This window comes from Entelurus aequoreus, linkage group LG18 (assembly GCF_033978785.1).
Source record: "Entelurus aequoreus isolate RoL-2023_Sb linkage group LG18, RoL_Eaeq_v1.1, whole genome shotgun sequence".
Classification (NCBI taxonomy): domain Eukaryota; kingdom Metazoa; phylum Chordata; class Actinopteri; order Syngnathiformes; family Syngnathidae; genus Entelurus; species Entelurus aequoreus.
In genome coordinates this window covers 15,748,836-15,769,476 of record NC_084748.1, presented here as the reverse complement: position 1 = coordinate 15,769,476, position 20,641 = coordinate 15,748,836, and the positions used below count along the sequence as shown (strand labels likewise).

General features: G+C 36.7%; 1 protein-coding gene across 1 annotated transcript; it reads left to right on the top strand.

Annotated features, from left to right (window-relative positions):
• Window positions 1-11,265: 11,265 nt before the first annotated feature.
• LOC133634283 (cell death-inducing p53-target protein 1-like) lies at window positions 11,266-15,293 on the top strand. The gene is made up of 5 exons (XM_062027409.1): window positions 11,266-11,311; window positions 13,235-13,340; window positions 13,414-13,482; window positions 14,814-15,027; window positions 15,114-15,293. The coding sequence occupies exons 2-5, from the start codon at window positions 13,238-13,240 to the stop codon at window positions 15,220-15,222; spliced, it is 495 nt and encodes a 164-aa protein (XP_061883393.1). The 5' UTR covers window positions 11,266-11,311; window positions 13,235-13,237; the 3' UTR covers window positions 15,223-15,293.
• Window positions 15,294-20,641: the final 5,348 nt, after the last annotated feature.

The following is a 20,641-nucleotide window of genomic DNA, read 5'->3' as shown; positions in this document are numbered from 1 at the left end:
CAGAAATACCCCAAATACATTTTTTTGTAAGTTTACTATTAAATTATATCTACATCAACACAAAATATTAATATAAATGGTTCACACATGCAGTTAATTGTTTGTTCCTGATTTTAGCGCAAAACAACATTTTTTATTCAAGATTGAGTGTTTGTAGATGACGAGGCAGCTAGCTTGTTCAGCTAACATTTAGTAGAAATGCCAATAAATCTTTTTTTTTTAAATTATTTGTTGTGTATTTAGAATTGTCTAGGGCAGGGGTGCCCATTACGTCGAGCGCGAGCTACCGGTCGAACGCGGAGGTTGTGTCAGTCGATCGCCAACAAGGCATTAAAAAAATAGTCTTAAAAATGAGCCATCATAAATCTTCACTATGACGTCACTTTCGTCACTTGATTGACATTCACGGCACCCGAGGGTCTTCTGAGATGACGCTGGCTGCTGCCAGCTCATTATTAAGAACAAATTAAATTACAGACAGGAAGGTGAGAAACACTTTTTGTTTCAACAAACTCTGGCGCCGTACCTGTCGTCAAAACTCCAAAGACCAACTGCACAGTTGCACAATAAAAGCTCTGCTTCATCCTGCCTGCGCTAACAAAATAAGAGTCTCAGAAAGCTGGCGTGCACAAGCTAGCAAGCTACGGAGTTTGCCGCCAATATATTTCTTGTAAAGTGTATACAAAGGAGTACGGAAGCTGGACAAATAAGATGCCAAAAACCAACCACTTTCACGTGGTATTGGACAGAAAGGAGGACTTTTTTTCTCCTCCATTTGAAAATGCGGAAGTTATCATCACCACTGTCTGATTCTTATCAATGCAAGTCATCAGAATCAGGTAATACACCAACTTATATTCTTGTCTTCATGAAAGAAAGGAATCTATATGTGTTAAACATGCTTTGCATTATCATTAAACACCTTTAACTTGTTAACAATATTAACTATATGTGTTAAACATGCTTGTATTATCTTTAAACACCTTTAACTTATTAAAAATATTAACTATATGTGTTAAACATGCTTGTACTATCTTTAAACACCTTTAACTTGTTAACAATATTAATTATATGTGTTAAACATGCTTATATTATCTTTAAACACCTTTAACTTGTTAACAATATTAACTATATGTGTTAAACATGCTTATATTATCTTTAAACACCTTTAACTTGTTAACAATATTAACTATATGTGTTAAACATGCTTGTATTATCTTTAAACACCTTTAACTTGTTAACAATATTAACTATATGTGTTAAACATGCTTGTACTATCTTTAAACACCTTTAACTTGTCAACAATATTAACTATATGTGTTAAACATGCTTGTACTATCTTTAAACACCTTTAACTTGTTAACAATATTAACTATATGTGTTAAACATGCTTATATTATCTTTAAACACCTTTAACTTGTTAACAATATTAACTATATGTGTTAAACATGCTTATATTATCTTTAAACACCTTTAACTGGTTAACAATATTAACTATTTGTGTTAAACATGCTTGTATTATTATTAAACACCTTTAACTTGTTAACAATATTAACTATATGTGTTAAACATGTTTGCATTATCTTTAAACACCTTTAATTTATTAACAATATTAACTATATGTGTTAAACATGCTTGTATTATCATTAAACACCTTTAACTTGTTAACAAAAACATATCTTTCATAAATAAGTAAATATAAATTATATATATGAATGAGGTAGATCCCCACGACTTGATCAATTGAAAAGTAGCTCGCCTACAGAAAAAGTGTGGGCACCCCTGGTTAGGGATGATGTTTGATAAGGAATTATCGAGTTCGAGCCTATTATCGAATCCTCTTATCGAACCGATTCCTTATCGATTCTCTTATCGAGTCCAGATAGGTTGTTGTATATGGAAAAAAACACACAATATTTGGTTTAACAAAAGCTCACTTTTGTTATATAATAAAAAAATAAAATCTAATAAATAAATAAATATTGACTGTTACCCACCTAAAAAAATAAAATAAAATAAATAAATATTGACTGTTGTTACCCAAAGTATATTAAGTGAAATTTTTCAGAGAAACAAATATATACAGTAACACAAAAACAACCTGTCTCTGTGATCACTATAGGTGTATAAATAATAATATAGTGTTAAATAAAATCAGTCCCTTGGGCACAAAACTGAAAATAATACAGCTCTCCAAAAAGTGCACTTCTGCTGCTATTTGACATAACTGTTTGTTATGATGCTTTGACATTTTTGCACTTTATTTCTTTATTGAAAGAAAATTCTATGAAGAGAAAAGTTATTTGCAAATGTGGTTACAATGCTAAAAAATGAAAAGTTAAAGCTAAAAAAAGAAATACACTTTAATGAGTTAACATTATTTCTTTATAGGGGGGAAAATGTTATGAGCTAGAGCAGTGGTTCTCAACCTTTTTTCAGTGATGTACCCCCTGTGAACATTTTTTTAATTCAAGTACCCCCTAATCAGAGCAAAGCATTTTTGGTTGAAAAAAGAGATGAAGTAAAATACAGCACTATGTCATCAGTTTCTGATTTATTAAATTGTATAACAGTGTTAAATATTGCTCATTTGTAGTGGTCTTTCTTGAACTATTGGGAAAAAAAGATATAAAAATAACTAAAAACTTGTTGAAAAATAAACAAGTTATTCAATTATAAAGATTTCTACACATAGAAGTAATCAACTTAAAGTACCCTCCCTGGGGATTGTAATAGGGATTCATGAACTTAATTCTAAACATTTCTTCGCAAAAAAGAAATCTTTTAACATCAATATTTATGGAACATGTCAACACTGAATATTGCATTGTTGCATTTCTTTTCACAGTTCTTTTTGACAGACATTTTAGTGAGGGTCAAACCATCATGGCATGGGGGAAACTCTGGGTTTATGGTAATGAATGGAATAGCCTACTTGATTTGATGTTCAGTTTATGAACTTACATTCATATTTTGTTGAAGTATTATTCAATAAATATATTTATGAAGGATTTTTTAATTGTTGCTATTTTTAGAGTATTTAAAAAAAATCTCACGTACCCCTTGGCATACCTTCAAGTACCCCCAGGGGTACGCGTACCCCTATTTGAGAACCACTGAGCTAGAGAATATAACAACTACACTACTCAGCATGCAACGGGAGTTACGAGCATGCGCGGAGCCCCGAAAAGTGTTGCATGTTGCCACGCTGTGAAAGTAAACGTCAAGAACTCAGCCAACACGCCTCGTCTGCATTATTTATAATTAGACAAACAACGCATCTACAGTGTGATTTTTTTTTGTTTACAAGGAAAGAAAAACAAAAGTTAAAAAAGGGAGATATGTTGTATATATATATGTATGTGCTGCGGTTGTTTTAAGAACGTTGCGACAGCTGCCGTAAAGGAGGTGCGTTGCTAGCCTGGTTGCTATGTTTCCGGTTGGTCGTAAAAGTGTTGGTCATGTGTTTGTACCCTGCTCAAATCTCTCAGTAAAGTTATTCGATGGATTATAGCTTTTGTTTTTAACTTTATTACACCTTGGAGCGCTTTTTCCGGTGCATTGTTTTCCTGCTTTTGCTATCTGCGCCTAATGACTGAGCTACGTGACGCCATTTCTTGCGATGTCACACGGAGCATTTCTGGTCGGGACGGGATTCGAATAAAGAATCAACTCTTTTCCTTTACTATAGTGGTCTCGATAACGGGTACCGGTTCTCAAAAAGGGATTCGAGTCCGAGGACTCGGTTCTTTTCTTATCAAACAACCGGGAAAACCGGTTTCGAGTATCATCCCTACCCCTGGTCTAGGGGAATCAAGACAAACGTTTGACAACGCAACTTTGTCTAATGATGAATTTAATTCTTGGTAATATATAATATACAGTATAAAATACATGACAAGTCGCTTTCTACAAGAAGTCCAAAGCCCGAGTTGTATCCAGTGTTTACGAAAACACGTATGTTAGGTTAATTGACAGCAAAATTGTCTTGAATGTCTACGAACACACGTACGTTAGGTTTGTCAACGACTAAGGGCCTGATCCCCTAAAGGTTTGCACCAACCAAAACATGCGCAAACTTGATAGCACGCACAAAAAGCTGATCTACTAAACTTGTGAGCAGAGGATTGTATCTCTAATATGAGCAGAATAAGGAGCCTTCATTTAGCCTGCCTGTCTTCATGAAAATGCAGAATATATACTGATCACCAAAATGGCACACAAAACTGGGAGGAGAAAATTAAAATATGATTGTTCAGTACGCGCAGTGTGATCTATCAAGGCTGAAACTGTTCTGAGGGTGTTATTTTGCGTCTTTATTTAACACGTCTGAAAAGTACGGGCAAACTGACATAGTTAAGACAGTTTGACAGAGAATCCTTCATTCTACGTGTTTGTGTCAACATATATGGAATGTCAGAAAAAATTCAGCAATATAATTTTATAGCTACTGGATGACTTAAGGGGCTGGTTAAAAAACATTTCATCGTGGCGTTTTGGTGTCTGCTGGCATTTAATATAGACAATGTATTATTATAGTATTATAATATATCTCCTAAATGAAAAACATCATGCAATATGCATTTTCTTGCATGTGGATCATCCCAGACGCCCTGAGGGTTACAATATATATGTTGATTATGTTTTAGAAAATTAATAGGCAGGCTCAAACATCCATAATTTACCATAGAATACAAGACAAGTTGTGTAAAATTCATGCTGTTAAACTAATGTGACCTAATCGTACCAGAAATCTAAATTGATCGTATCTTAACCTCTTAAGTCCCAAGCTGGTTTTTTTTACATACTTTTATTTCTCTTTGCTATTTGGGCTTATTGGACCCTAATTAGAATAGAAACTAAGAATCATCTTCTGATATGATGTACTTAGTCCATAAGTACACATACGTGTACTTCATGTTTAGTGACATGCTATTTCTTATTTTTTACACTTTTTTTTCCAAATTCCATTGTATGTTATAGTCTTCTGACACCACCAGATGGCAGTATAAGTGTCCACATAAGCGGCCCAATTCTGTAGTGTACACAATTTTGAAAATAAGAGCTAAAAGATGCTGTCCACGCATGTGGCCACAAAGCCTTTAGAGGTTTTTAAGGTAACCAATTTATAATCAGCAGTAAACAGTAAAGCATTACCACAGACCGTGTATAGTATTGCTTATAATTCAGTTTTTCCTTTAACTAAACTAACTGCGCTGTTGGAAAAAAGCTGCCACTGGCAGAACTTCATACATAGTAGGGTTATACTGTGTGCCGGTACTAATAAAGTACCACGGTAATAATGAATAAAAAAGGTAGTATACTGCCTTTGAAAAATACCGTTACTTTTTTTCCCCATCGACATAATGACTCTCCGTAGTGACATTGCTGGCAATATGAGCCGAGGCGCATATCGCGAGTCAACACGCACACAGCACTCACAAGGGGAAACATTGTGGAGAGACAGAAGGGGGGTAAATTGACGTGTTACAAAGCTACAAACATAAAACATAGCTAGCTAGCGGTTAACGTCTGTCCACATTGTTTTAGCTACTTCTAAATCAAAATCTAAAATCAATCTACGTTTATTACAAATATCCTCCCTGCAGTATTAGGATTAGCTAAACTAGGCTGACCATATTCTGAAATCCCAAAAAGAGGACACATATATGCGTGCCAAGGCGGGCAGGACGCCAAGGCCGGGACTAGGTGAACATTTGCCAATGATACTCGAACTTGCTTTATAAATAATATTTTTTTTTAAATAAAGCATTTTTTCTCCTCTGTTGACAGCAGTGTTGGCGCTAGGAATTTTCAAAATGGGGTGCCAGGGACTCCATCAAGTCATATAAATGGGGTCTCACAGTACATTTTTGGGGTCCCACTTTTTTGTAAGCGTTTTGAAAACAAATGACAAATGTATGCATTATCCTGTTATATCTCACATTCTATATTGTGTTTTGGAAAAAGGTTGTCATGAACGTTACTTAATTCATTAAAAAAGATAATACAAAAGAAAACAAATGTGTATACATATGTAAATGTATTCAGTTATAAACATTCATTCACTTTCTTCTTTCCTTCATGGATCTAAACTTTACCGCTGCTGGTAGTTTTTTCTATGTTTTTATTTAATAAATTGTAGGTGTATTTATTTCAGTATAAAAGTGTAAAAAGTGTTTTGCTTGGGTCATGAAATGATGATAATGGTGTGCCAGGGCATACATACATTTTATATTTAACGCTTAAATCTCCGGAGTCTACATCAACTTCGGATCTATTCCTCATTTCAAAATTTTTTAGGTTTTTTTATGTTTTGTTTTTTTGTTTGTTTGTTTTCCGCCCTTTTTTGTCAAACAAAACTATGTTTTTTATGGCAAACACACAAAATATGCAAAATCTTCCACCAAAAATATTTTTCAAAGTGGAATATTTGATGTGAAGTAATCGGAACCTTTCAATAATTCATAATAACATTGATTTTGATTCAATATTATGTTTAGAGCAATGACCGTTTGAAAGAAAAAAAAAACAGCTTTGTTTTATTAGTCAACATTGCAACTGTTTCTAAATTACATTTCACCTTTAAGCTTTTTTATTTAACTTATGTTATGTTTTTGTTTATTTTAATAGTATTTTTAGAATGTGCCATGGGCCTTTAAAACATTAGCTGTGGGCCACAAATGGTAAAAAATAATTTTAAAATAATAATAATCTGTGTGCTTTCTGATTTCAATGAGTTAAAAAGACACAAAAAGTGTGTTAACGCCAACACTGCTTAACAGTATAACAAAATAAGTCACACTTATATTCTGTAACATTCACAGTTTTGGAAAAAAAATTGCAGAGGTAGAAATATTCAAAATAACCTCTTGTATATAATCTAAACATAAATAATGCCTCAAAACAAGTTAATTAAATTTAAACAAAAAACAGCAGACGAGCTCTCGCCCTGCACAGCTGTTTTGTGCTTTGTAGTGTCGATATGGGCTTGTAGATCTTTGGTCCCTTTATTTGCCACAGATACATACGTTCCTGCTTTGCACACAGTGCATTCTGCTTCCCATGTGTCACGGCCAGGACGAAAACACAAATACTTTTCCCGCAAATCATCCGTGAAGTCTCTCTCCGCTCACTAGCTCTCTCGCTCTGTGTCTCTGCCCCTCCCTCACGAATGTTGCTACGTGCGCGCACCTTCAGTTTTTATTTTTTTAACCCCTTCTTAACTTAACCCTGGACGTACATTGAAAATACATGCAACCCTAATTCAAAATGCCGGACATTTGAGGCATTTAAAAATAAAACGCCCGGACACCCCGGACACCCCCGCAAAAGAGGACATGTCCGGGGAAAAGAGGACGTATGGTCAGCCTGCCTAAACATGCTTCACCCCACAGGTTACAATAGCTAACCGCTAACAGCAAGCTAATGCCCCTGAATGTAAACAAATGGGTGGATCGATACAAATATCGACTGTAACGATACCAAGTGCAAGAGCCGTATAAAGTCGATACTACAATTATTACATACAATTAAAAAATATATATTATCAGCAATTTTTTGTCTTTATTGTTTATAAACTCAGGAAATATGTCCCTGGGCACAGGATAATTTTTATTGTTTTCATTACATCAAGTATCCAAACAACAGAAGAATAAGTGCGTATTACATTTGAACAGAAGTGAAGATAGAACATGTGGGAAATGACAGAAAATGTTACTGCGTACGTCAGAGGCCAAATTAGGAGTCTTTATAACTAGAGATGTCCGATAATGGCTTTTTTGCCGATATCCGATATTCCGATATTGTCCAACTCTTAATTACCGATTCCGATATCAACCGATACTGATATATACAGTCGTGGAATTAACACATTATTATGCCAAATTTTGTTGTGATGCCCCGCTGGATGCATTAAACAATGTAACAAGGTTTTCCAAAATAAATCAACTCAAGTTATGGAAAAAAATGCCAACATGGCACTGCCATATTTATTATTGAAGTCACAAAGTGCGGAGGTTGAGGTGGGCAGGGTTGGGGGGGGGCGGGGTTTTTGGGTAGGGGGTACCGGGGTGTGTATATTGTAGCTTCCCGGAAGAGTTAGTGCTGCAAGGGGTTCTGGGTATTTGTCCTGTTGTGTTTATGTTGTGTTACGGTGTGGATGTTCTCCCGAAATGTGTTTGTCATTCTTGTTTGGGGTGGGTTCACAGTGTGGTGCATATTTGTAACAGTGTTAAAGTTGTTTATACGGCTACCATGGCTGTTGACCAAGTATGCGTGGCATTCACTTGTGAATGTGAAAAGCCGTAGATATTATGTGACTGGGCCGGCATGCAAAGGCGGTGCCTTTAAGGTTTATTGGCGCTCTGTACCTCTCCCTACGTCCGTGTACACAACGGCGTTTTAAAAAGTCATGAATTTTACTTTTTGAAACCGATACCGATAATTTCCGATATTACATTTTAGAGCATTTATCGGCCGATAATATCGGCAGTCCGATATTATCGGACATTCCTGTTTATAACACATTTGCTTACTTAATACTAAAAGAGAAGTTGTGCACCATGCTTTTCATACCAACATTTTTCTTTGATTGCAATTACAAACATTTTCTGTTAAAATTAAGCCAATAGTGAAATTTTTTGTGGGCCCCTTTATTTTGAAAAGTATAGGTACCAGTACCAAAATATTGGTGTCGGAACAACACTAGTACAGAGACAATAAATACCGCTAAATCCGACTGCCCTAGCTGTCTATTTTGTAAGGTACGAATGACACATTTTACACAAGGCAGGCTTTGTTGTGACATATTTAGGTCTCGTTGATGTGCATTTAATGTACATAAGTTGTGTCACAACTTTACCTGCCAAAACCTTTGCGGGAACTGATTGTCACATTGCTAGCTACATACTTGTAAACTACACTACCGTTCAAAAGTTTGGGGTCACCCAAACAATTTTGTGGAATAGCCTTCATTTCTAAGAACAAGAATAGACTGTCGAGTTTCAGATGAAAGTTCTCTTTTTCTGGCCATTTTGAGCGTTTAATTGACCCCACAAATGTGATGCTCCAGAAACTCAATCTGCTTAAAGGAAGGTCAGTTTTGTAGCTTCTGTAACGAGCTAAACTGTTTTCAGATGTGTGAACATGATTGCACAGGGTTTTCTAATAATCAATTAGCCTTCTGAGCCAATGAGCAAACACATTGTACCATTAGAACACTGGAGTGATAGTTGCTGGGAATGGGCCTCTATACACCTATGTAGATATTGCACCAAAAACCAGACATTTGCAGCTAGAATAGTCATTTACCACATTAGCAATGTATAGAGTGTATTTCTTTAAAGTTAAGACTAGTTTAAAGTTATCTTCATTGAAAAGTACAGTGCTTTTCCTTCAAAAATAAGGACATTTCAATGTGACCCCAAACTTTTGAACGGTAGTGTAGGTACCAGTACCAAAATATTGGTGTCGGAACAACACTAGTACAGAGATAATAATTTCCGCTAAATCCGACTGCCCTAGTTGTCTATTTTGAAAGGTACGAATGACTCATTTTACACAAGGCAGGCTTTGTTGTGACATATTTAGGTCTCGTTCATTTGCATTTAATGTACACAAGTTGTGTCACAACTTTCCCTGCCAAAACCTTTGCGGGAACTGATTGTCACATTGCTAGCTACATACTTGTAAACTATGTCAGTAAAGTTCTTTCTCAGACGTGTAAAAGAGCCCTCCAGTTGGTCGGACACAAGTCCGGTCTTTTCTCCATTTAGCGTAGAATACGAATCAGATAAATTACATTAAATTAGGACTACATTTATCAAGCTTTTTTGTGACATGGCATGTTCTCCGTTTAAAACGCCGATCAGTCTGTGCGTGGTCAGTCCTTTGTTGGTCTGATTGTCCCAGGTAAAGAATTGTGTTTACGTTTGAAGAGAAAAAGGATTCCGATAGAAAAATACAATTGAACATGTCCTACATTCAGTCAGTTATGCTGTACATTGGCACATCATGCTTGATGAGGCGGACTTCAGAGATGGGAAGTTTTAGGTTGTATAAGTTCAGTGTTAACAGGTTCAACGGGCTTGGATCTCACCGCTATCACCACCCAACAACGCTTTGCATCCTTTCAGTCGAGTCGTCGTCTTCATTCCAGGTAAGTCCACTTCTACGCTCGCCAACATTTCAATTGTAAAGGCAGTTTTTACTTTTTGAATGTGCATTTTCTGGCAGGAAATGACAAAAGTGATAATCCTCATCTTATCGCTAATGCTAATGCTGTACTGTAGTTCAGTGGTTGTCAAACCTTTTTCACCAAGTAAAAACACTTGACGCCACCATAATGACCAAAATTAGTAGGTCCAAGTGGTCATTAAAAACAAGGCATAGGGTTTATTTTCCAAGTATACTTAATATTTTTGGCCGCTGTAACATTACACACAGTTTGAACAGTTACTCTGTTTTGAGTATAGAAAAAAAAATATCAAGTGAACCTTTGGCGTACCACGAGTTGGAGCCCAGTTTGAGAATCACTGGTATAGTTTATTTTGAACATTCGTAACAGAACTACATCACATGTTTACATTTGCGCGATTCAACATGTCTGAAAAGCAGTAGGACGAAGCACCTTTCGTTCTTCTGTGTCTCAAAATCGAATACAGTACAAGTATTTTTAGAGGAATATTTTCCACCTTTAAGCAGAATAGAATGCGCTTCAAATCGGACGATTTTCTGCTTAAGGAGTTACAAACATGATGAGTTCACGCTCCTTCCTTATCTATGCACTCCCACGCACATTTTGTATTTTCTCTAGTTTAAGGGCGTCATTAAAGGCCTACTGAAACCCACTACTACCGACCACGCAGTCTGATAGTTTATATATCAATGATGAAATCTTAACATTGCAACACATGCCAATACGGTCGGGTTAACTTATGAAGTGCAATTTTAAATTTCCCACTAAACTTCCGGTTGAAAAACTCCTTTGGATATGATGTATGCGCGTGACGTCACGACGGCAACGGAAGTATTCGTACCCAATGTGTCACCATACAAAAAGCTCTGTTTTCATCGAACAATTCCACAGTATTCTGGACATCTGTGTTGGTGAATCTTTTGCAATTTGTTTAATGAACAATGGAGATTGCAAAGAAGAAAGTTGTAGGTGGGATCGGTGTATTAGCGGCTGGCTGTAGCAACACATCAAGGAGTACTTACTTGGATAGCAGACGCGCTAGCCGATGCTAGCCGCCACCGCATCTGTGATCGGGTGAAGTCCTTCGTCGCGCCGTCGATCGCTGGAACGCAGGTGAGTACGGGTGTTGATGAGCAGATGAGGGCTGGCTGGCGTAGGTGGAGCGCTAATGTTTTTATCATAGCTCTGTGAGGTCCTGTTGCTAAGTTGCTAAGTTAGCTTCAGCGTTGTTGGCAACAACATTGTTAAGCTTTGCCAGGCAGAGAATTAACCGTGTAGTTACATGTACATGGTTTAATAGTATTGTTGATCTTCTGTCTATCCTTCCAGTCAGGGATTTATTTATTTTGTTTCTATCTGCATTGGAGCCAGATGCTATCACGTTAGCTCAGTAGCTAAAGAGCTTCGCTGATGTATTGTCGTGGAGATAAAAGTCACTGTGAATGTCCATTTCGCGTTCTCAACTCTCATTTTCCAGAGGATATAGTATCCGAGGTGGTTTAAAATACAAATCCACAATAGAAAAAGGAGAGAGTGTGGAATCCAATGAACCCTTGTACCTAAGTTACGGTCAGAGCGAAAAAAGATACGTTCTGCGATGCACGCTAGTCCTTCAATTTCATGTTCCTCATCCACGAATCTTTCATCCTCGCTCAATTTAATGGGGTAATCGTCGCTTTCTCGGTCCGAATCTCTCTCGCTCCATTGTAAACAACGGGGAATTGTGAGGAATCCTACCTCCTGTGACGTCACGCTACTTCCGGTATAGGCAAGGCTTTTTTTTATCAGCGACCAAAAGTTGCGAACTTTATCGTCGTTGTTCTATACTAAATCCTTTCAGCAAAAATATGGCAATATCGCGAAATGATCAAGTATGACTCAGAATGGATCTGCTATCCCCGTTTAAATAAAACAAATTTAATTTCAGTAGGCCTTTAAGTACCAGAGTGGAGGAGAATGTGAGTAAACTTTCAAATCTGGAGAAATCACTGCACGTAAGCCGCAAGGCTGGAAACCAACATTGAATGCCCGTGACCTTCGATCAGTGTGTAAAGGATATCACCACATGAGCTCAGGAACACTTCAGAAAACCACTGTCAGTAACTACAGTTGGTCGCTACATCTGTAAGGGAAAGTTAAAACTCTACTATGCAAAGCCAAAGCCATTTATTAACAACACCCAGAAACGCCGCCGGCTTTGCCGGGGCCTGAGCTCGTCTAAGATGGACTGATGCAAAGCGGAAAAGTGTTCTGTGGTCTGACGAGTCCACATTTCAAATTGTTTTTGGTAACTGTGGATGTTGTGTCCTCCTGTCATTGTATTCTGTTTTTATTTACGAATTACACAACGTGCCAACTACTGGTTCTGAGTTTTGTATTTCAAAGGACCAATGCAACATTCGCAGAAGCTTAAGTACTTTTAAAAACATTGTTAGGGTCTTGGGCTTCAGTTCCTTCGCAAAGTCTGTTTTGTGTCTCTCAAAACGGACTTTTTGGAAAACGGGACAGTTATACATTCTTATAGTAAGGTGTTGATATCATATCATATCTCTGTAAAGCTGTTGTGTTGCATGAAACCCAACAGCTAGTGGTAAAAAATACATAGGACCTGGTTCAAATCCTAGTTTACAGTCAAAGTATGGTCTGTATTTGATTGTGTTTCCATCGGTCAAAAGTCTGAAAATATCCAACCAAGTCTGCCTCACCTGTTCACAAGAGTACCATTGTGTAGGGTTGTGTCCATTGATTGGTCGACAGATATTACGATTTTGTGTTCCGTGCTGTAGGACTGTAATACATTTGATGTTTGATTGATTGGCTAATTTCTAGTGCAGTGATGTTATGTAATTTACCCGCCGCCACACCTACCGATGGAATCTGATGGAAGTTTTCCGACATATGGCTTGTATGTATGGCTTGGAACAAACCTGACTTCACTAAGACTTTGGTTTCAGCCTGTCTTTAATTTTGTAATCAATAGTTCCTACGTAACCGGAAAATGTACTGATGCACCCTTTGGCTCCGACGTACGATCAGGCCATGCCGCCATCTCCGGCTTTGGCCGTGGAAGAGCCTAACGCTAGTCCTCCACCGTCTTATTACGCTTCAATGGCCGACCCACCTCCACCCTACGAAGAGACGGGTAAGCTACCATCTTTCCACTCTTTGTTTACCTAGTTAGCTCTTAACTGTTTGTCATTTTTTGTCCTGTCCAGATTCAAACTCAGTCTCCTTGATGCCAATCAACAGAACTTCTGGTGTTATAATCCATCAGCCTACATTTGGTACGGAACCTTCACCCCTTCATACCCTGTGGTGTTTTTCCCAATTAAAATAAAAGGATAGGGGCTAAAGGATCCCAAAACATAAAAAAGTCTAACTGTAATGCAAACTCTAGCATGCCGACAGTTGGAATGCAGCAAGTACCAAATATATGACTCAGAGGCATACACATGCAAAACTAGCTAAAAAAAACCCAGCATGTTATTGTTAGAAAGTTAGCATGCAAACAGTTAGCACATGTATCAAGTTATTTGACTCTGGGGAAAGAGGTTACTAAACTAGCAGAAAAAAAAGTTAATATGTGTCACATACCAAGTTATATGACTCTCAGGTGTATGGCAACAAAGTAGGCAAAAAAGAGTTCGCATGCTAACATGTTGGCATATGTCACGTACCAAGTTATATGACTCAGAGGCATACACATGCAGAATTGGCTGAAAATGCTAGCATGCTAATGTTAGCAATTAGCACACGTCAAGTACCATGTTATATGACTCTAAGGTGTAAGGGGGCAGAATGGACAAATTAGTTAGCATGCTAACCTTGGAATTCTCACAGTTGGCATACATCACGTATGAGATGTATGGCAGAAAAGTCGGTTTGATGCTACATGCTACATTAGCATATGTCAAGTACCAAGTTAGACGACTCTGGGGTATCGGGTTAAAAAAAATTTGCCAAAAAAAATGTTACCATGTGTCACGTAACAAGTTATAAGGTCCTTAGCTTTCTGGAAATGTGGCCCCCAAAACAATTTAGTTGAATAGCCCTGCTCTAAGGTGTGCTACTTCAAAAGTGGCTAAAATGATAGCATGCTAACGTTACCCTGAATTGATTAACATGGACCCCGACTTAAACAAGTTGAAAAACGTATTCGGGTGTTACCATTTAGTGGTCAATTGTACGGAATATCAATCTACTAATAAAAGTTTCAATCAATCAATCAAAACCATGGTACCATGGTAACGTTAGCATGCAGACACTGAGTTATATGATCCTGACGTGAACGTCTGCCAAATAAAATTGGCATGTTAACAGTTACTATGTGTCAAGTACCAGGTTATATGACCCTAAAGTGAACGGCTGTAAAATTAGCTTACAAAGTATGTGTAAAGCACCAAGTTATTATGACTCTGTGGTTAGCAATGTTAGCAAACGTTAGCAATTTGATGAGTTTTCGTGCATGTTAAGAGTCTCAAAACGGCGTCAAAACGGATAGAATAATAATAATAATAAATTGCAAATTTAATACGGCCTTCGCAGCTTTTGCTAAAACCAGTTGATTTTTATCTCTGCTGATACCCGCATCTGCCTCTCTGTCTTTGGATGGCAGTCAGTGTGAGACAACAACAACAACAACAACAACAACAACAACAGGTGATGGTGGCATCTCAGCCGGGATCCTCGCAAACAGACTCCATGGACGGTCTGGTCAATACGCCTGGTTCCGTACGATGCCCACATTGTCGCAACGACGTCACCACGAAAGTCAAACCAAGACCGGGAAGAAGGGCCTATACCTTGTGCTGCGTCCTCACCTTTTCCGGGTGAGAGACGTCGCTGCCGAACACGCTAACACGCTAACATATTTCATGACTACAAATTCTACCTTTTTCTGTTTTTTCTCTTCCAGATTGGTTTGTGGTTTCTGTCTGATTCCGTTTATGATAGGAGACTTCTGGAACGTCCACCACTACTGTCCACAATGTGGAAAACAACTATACGTCTACCACAAATCTTAACCACGAGGATGTGCTTTATCGTCACTTTTATGGAACTTTTATTTATTTTGCAAACAAACAGTGCAGCAATTTCAAAAGCCCCAATGGCAGATAATAAGGGATACGATGTTATTAAACTAGATATTAAATATGTTTATTCTTGCAATATATTGTCTTATCTCGAATTTATTGTGGATCCATCCATCCATCCATCCATTTTTTACCGCTTATCCCTTTCGGGGTCGCGGGGGGTGCTACAACCGGCCGGAGGGCGGGGTACACCCTGGACAAGTCGCCACCTCATCGTACTGTACTGAACATCATTATGAAAAATATCTCATACAAAAAAAGACTTCTAAACACCTTGCCTTTTGTAAAAATTCTACTTTTTATTGCTGAATATAAAAAACAGGTGAAATACACGATTTACACGTAGAAAAAGAAAATTAACTAGATGAGGCAATTCCTGAAGGAATTGTGTGTGAATGCTCCAATGCTGAAGTTGAACTGAAATGCTGACAAAATGTAGTATGAATGTAAGAATAGTTTGAATGTTGGAATGGTTTGAACGTTGAAGAGTTTGAATTTCCAGGAAAACCGTAATTTGGTTAGGGACTTGGGAAAGTGTTAGTTGGATGAGTGGAATGTGTTGAAGTTGAAATGGTTTGAATAGGTTTAGAAATGTAGGAATTGTGCAACTTGGAAAAATGTCCTATTCATTTCAATGGGAACTTCCTGGAAATTTGGGAAAAGCGGGATTTTTTTGAAAATGATTAGGAGCATGAATGTCCTGAATGAGCTGAATTGGTTGGTGTCGGAATTGTTTAAATCGGTCAAGAAATGTTGAAGTAGTAACACTTTTTTAATAGAAAAATGGTATTAAGGAATTTCGGGAAAATCGGGAATTTTTGAAGTTCTTAAACCAACTTTGTTTTTTTTCCTGACTAAGAGGAATGTTTTGACAGTGGAACGGTTGAAATGGGTTTAAAAATTTAAAGGAGTCATCGCACTAAAAAAGGTTGAAAAAATAAGGTTAGGGGAAAAAAAGGAATTCCTGGAAATTTGATGAACGTATAAAGACGGTTGTTTGAATTTCCAGGATGAGTTCAATGTGTTGAAGGTGGAATGGTTTGAATCGGTTGAAAAATGTGAGAATTGTGGAAGTTTAAAAAAATGGACAAATCATTTTGAATGGGGAAAATGTCCCTAAAAACTGGGAATTCTTGAAAATCTGTGATTTTTTTTAAATTATTGAAGAAGAGCATATCATTCTTGAACAGGCTGAATATTTTTAAGTTGAAACGGTTTGAATCGAATAAAAAATGTGGGAGTTGTGGAACTTTGAAAAATTTATTTGTTGGATTGATTAATAAATTCATTTAAAAAATAAAAAATAAATACAAATAATAAAAAAAAATGTCCTATTCATTTTAATAGGAATTTCATGAAAATTTGGGAATTTCGGGAAAAGAGGGAATTTTTTGGAAAATGGCAAAAAAAAAAAAAAAAAAAAAAAGGGAATGAGTTTATGTAGTTGGTGTTGTAATTTTTCAAATCGGTCGAGAAATGTTGAAGTAGTAACATTTTCAATTGAGAAACGGTATTACAGAATTCCTGGAATTTCGGGAAAACCGGGAATTTTTCCAGTTCAAAAAACAACTATGTTTTTTGTCCTGACTAAGAGGAATATTTTGACGGTGGAACAGTTTAAGTGGGTTGAAAAATGCAATTGTACGAAAGTTCTCTTGTCTAAACACCTTGCCTCTTGTAAACACATGCCATTCCCTACAGTTAAGTCAATCAACACCTCCAGCCACCATCTGAGGAAATATGGTATTTATTACTGTTTTGAAAATGCAATTGTACTCAAAAAGCCTATTCTCTAAATGCCTTACTTATGAAAAGTACCCAATACTTTCTGCAGTTGAGTAAATAAACACTTCCAGCCACTAATCGAGGAAATATTTTATTCATTTTTTATTTTTAAAATGCAATTGTACACAATTCCTCTTGTCTCAACGCCTTACCTCTTGTAAACACATGCCACTCGCTACAGTTAAGTGAGTAAAGGCCTCCAGCCACTATTCAAGGAAATATGGTATTTATTTTATTTAATTTTTTAAGAAATACCCACTACTTTCTGCAGTTGAGAAAATAAACAACTTTAGCCACTGTTTGAGGAAATATGGTATTTATTATTATTTTTAAAATCCAATTGCACAAAAGTCCTCTTGTCTAAACGCCTTACCTCTTGACATGCCGTTTTCTACAGTTGTGTAAATAAACACCTCCAGCCACTTTTTGAAGAAATATGCTACAGTATTTATTATTTTCAAAATGAAATTGTACTATTAGTGCAATTATTTTAAAGATACAATTATACAAAAACACGTCTCTAAATGCCTTATTCATAATAAATAAACCCTACTTTCTACAGTTGTGTAAATAAACACCTACAGCCACTAATCGAGAAAATATGGTATTGATTATTACTTTTGTAAAGCAATTGTACAAAAGGCCTACTGTCTAAATGCCTTACTTGTCAGAAATACCCACTACCTTCTGTAGTTGAGTAAATAAATACTACCAGCCATTAATCGAGGAAATTTCTTATTTTTTTAATCATTATTTTTTCTATAATTATACAAAAAGACCTATTCTCTAAATGCCTTACTTATAAGAAATATCCACCACTTTCTGCAGTTGAGTAAATAAACACCTCCAGCCACTAATCGAGGAAATATAGTATTTAAACTGCAGTTGTACAAAAGTCCTCTTGTCTAAACGCCTTACCTCTTGTAAACACATGCTACTTTCTGCAATTGAGTACATAAAAACCTCCAGCCACTATTTGAGGAAATACTGTTCAGTATTACTGTTATTTTTAAAAATAGAATTGTACAAATACATCAAAGAAACCGACACCTTCATGTCGCTTCCCATCCTACACAGTGGAGTTTTACAAGCCTTTTGATTGGTAGGATCAAAGACAGCTTTTGTCTGCTCGCCTGGGAACTCATTGAAACACAAAGTTTTGTGATAACTTAGATACAATTATTCTGACACTAACCGTTAGCATATGTCAACTACAAAGTTATATGACTCTGGGGTAAATAGTTACAAAATTTGCAAAAACAGTTAGCATGTGTCACATACCAAGTTATGTGACTCAGAGGCGTACGCATGCAGAATTAGCTGAAAATGCTAGCATTAGCACATGTCAAGTACCAAGTTATATGACTCTAAGCCTTAGAGCAGGGGTGTCCAAACTTTTTCCACTGAGGGCCGCACACTGAAAAATCAAAGCAAGCTGGGGCCATTTTGATATTTTTTTATTTTAAAAACCAATACAATATATGTATAAAAAATATACATTAAGGCCTCCACTCAGGCTTGATCCCGGGGACCCCAAAGGGTTTTGGTCCAAAAAATATTTAAAATGTGTCATTATTATTCAGTATTCGTGGCGAAGTTGGTAGAGTGGCCGGGCCAGCAATCGGAGGGTTGCTGGTTACTGGGGTTCAATCCCCACCTTCTACCATCCTAGTCACGTCCGTTGTGTCCTTGGGCAAGACACTTCACCCTTGCTCCTGATGGCTGCTGGTTAGCGCCTTGCATGGCAGCTCCCGCCATCAGTGTGTGAATGTGTGTGTGAATGGGTGAATGTGGAAATAGTGTCAAAGCGCTTTGAGTACCTTGAAGGTAGAATAGCGCTATACAAGTATAACCCATTTATCATTTATTTATCATTATATCTAGATCAACATTAGGTCTATCTGTCAATATAACGTTTTTAAAGATTTCAGTCGTATGCTTTTTTTGTCAAAGAAAACCCTGTTTTTTTTCTGGAAAAAACACAAAATATGCAATATTTTCACCCAATAAAATTTTCAAGAGGAATATTTCAGGTTATATAATAATTGGAGCCTTAAAAAGGTCAATAACTCATAACACCATTGATTTTAATTCATTATTATTTTTTGAGCAATGACACTTAAAAACAAATCACACAAAAATTATTGGGGAACCAAAAGGGTCCTACTCATTAAAGTTTTAGAAAATAAATTATAAATTTTTTTTACTTTTAACACAATAATCTCGAGATCAACTTCAGATCCATCCGTCAATTATACGTTGTATTGTTGTTTATGTTTTTTGTTTGTTCGTTTTAGGCCCTTCCTTAAAAAAAAAAAAAAAAAAAAAAAGCTAAATATTTTTATATGGCAAACACAAAATATGCAACATTTTCCCAAAAATATATCTCAAAGTGCAATAGGTCAATAATTCATAACATTGATTTTGATTCATTATTATTTTTTAAAGAAAGAAACAGCATGCATGGCAGCTTTGTGTTATTAGAGTAAACATTGCAACATTTTCTTGTTACATTTCACCTGTTTGGTCTTTCATACCACTTTTTATGTTTTGAATTTTTTTAATCGTATTTTAAAATGGGCCGTGGGGCCATTAAAAAATGACATGCGGGCCGCAAATGGCCCCCGGGCCGCACTTTGGACATCCCTGCCTTAGAGGCATGTTAACCCTTTTGTCCATTCTGCCCCCTTACACCTTAGAGTCTATGGTGTAAGGGGGCAGAATGGACAAAAGGGTTAGCATGCTAACCTGGGCATTCTCACAGTTGGCATACATCACGTACCAAGTTAGAAATATAGTAGAGCTACATACTTAAAAGAAGAAATGCCACACCTCTTTTTAACACACCTAATTTTCCGCAGTTGAGTAAATAACTATTGAAGAAACAGGGGTGCAAAGTCTTCTAGTGCCTTTTACAGGAGTGTGCTTCTTCCTGATTTTGGATCTCAACTTTGACCTTTTTGAAGAGCGCGGCATTAAACAAGGAGCATTTATTGCTATTAGTGATTGTGTTGATATGAGCAACAGGCAATGTTTAGTCAGCAAAGTTAATGAGCTACAAGTCGTGCGATAACAAAGACATTGAAAAGTACCTGCTACACGCACGCCCGCACACACACACACACACACACACACACACACATACACACACGCTTGTATTTGTTACCTTCTTGAGACCTGTGAAAAATGCCTCCCTCTTTAGGACCACCCTTTCTAGATATATAAAGATTTGTATTTACAACATTAATTGTATATACATACTATGCCAATATAAAAAAGCTTGTTGTGAAAAATGAGTTGGAATTTCACAAGAAAAAGGTCACAATTACACAAGAAAAACTTTGAATTGTGGCAGTATTACGATAAAAGTCGTAATTTTACTCAACGCAAGTCAAAGTTTTACAAGGAAAACGGAACCTTTGCGCAATATTATGAAAAAAGTTGGAATTTTACTCAATAACAGTCGCAATTTTACAAGAAACGCTTGACATTTTGGCAATTTTATGAAGAGTCGTAATTTTACTCGACAAAAGTCACAATTTTATAAGAACACTTAAAAATGTTG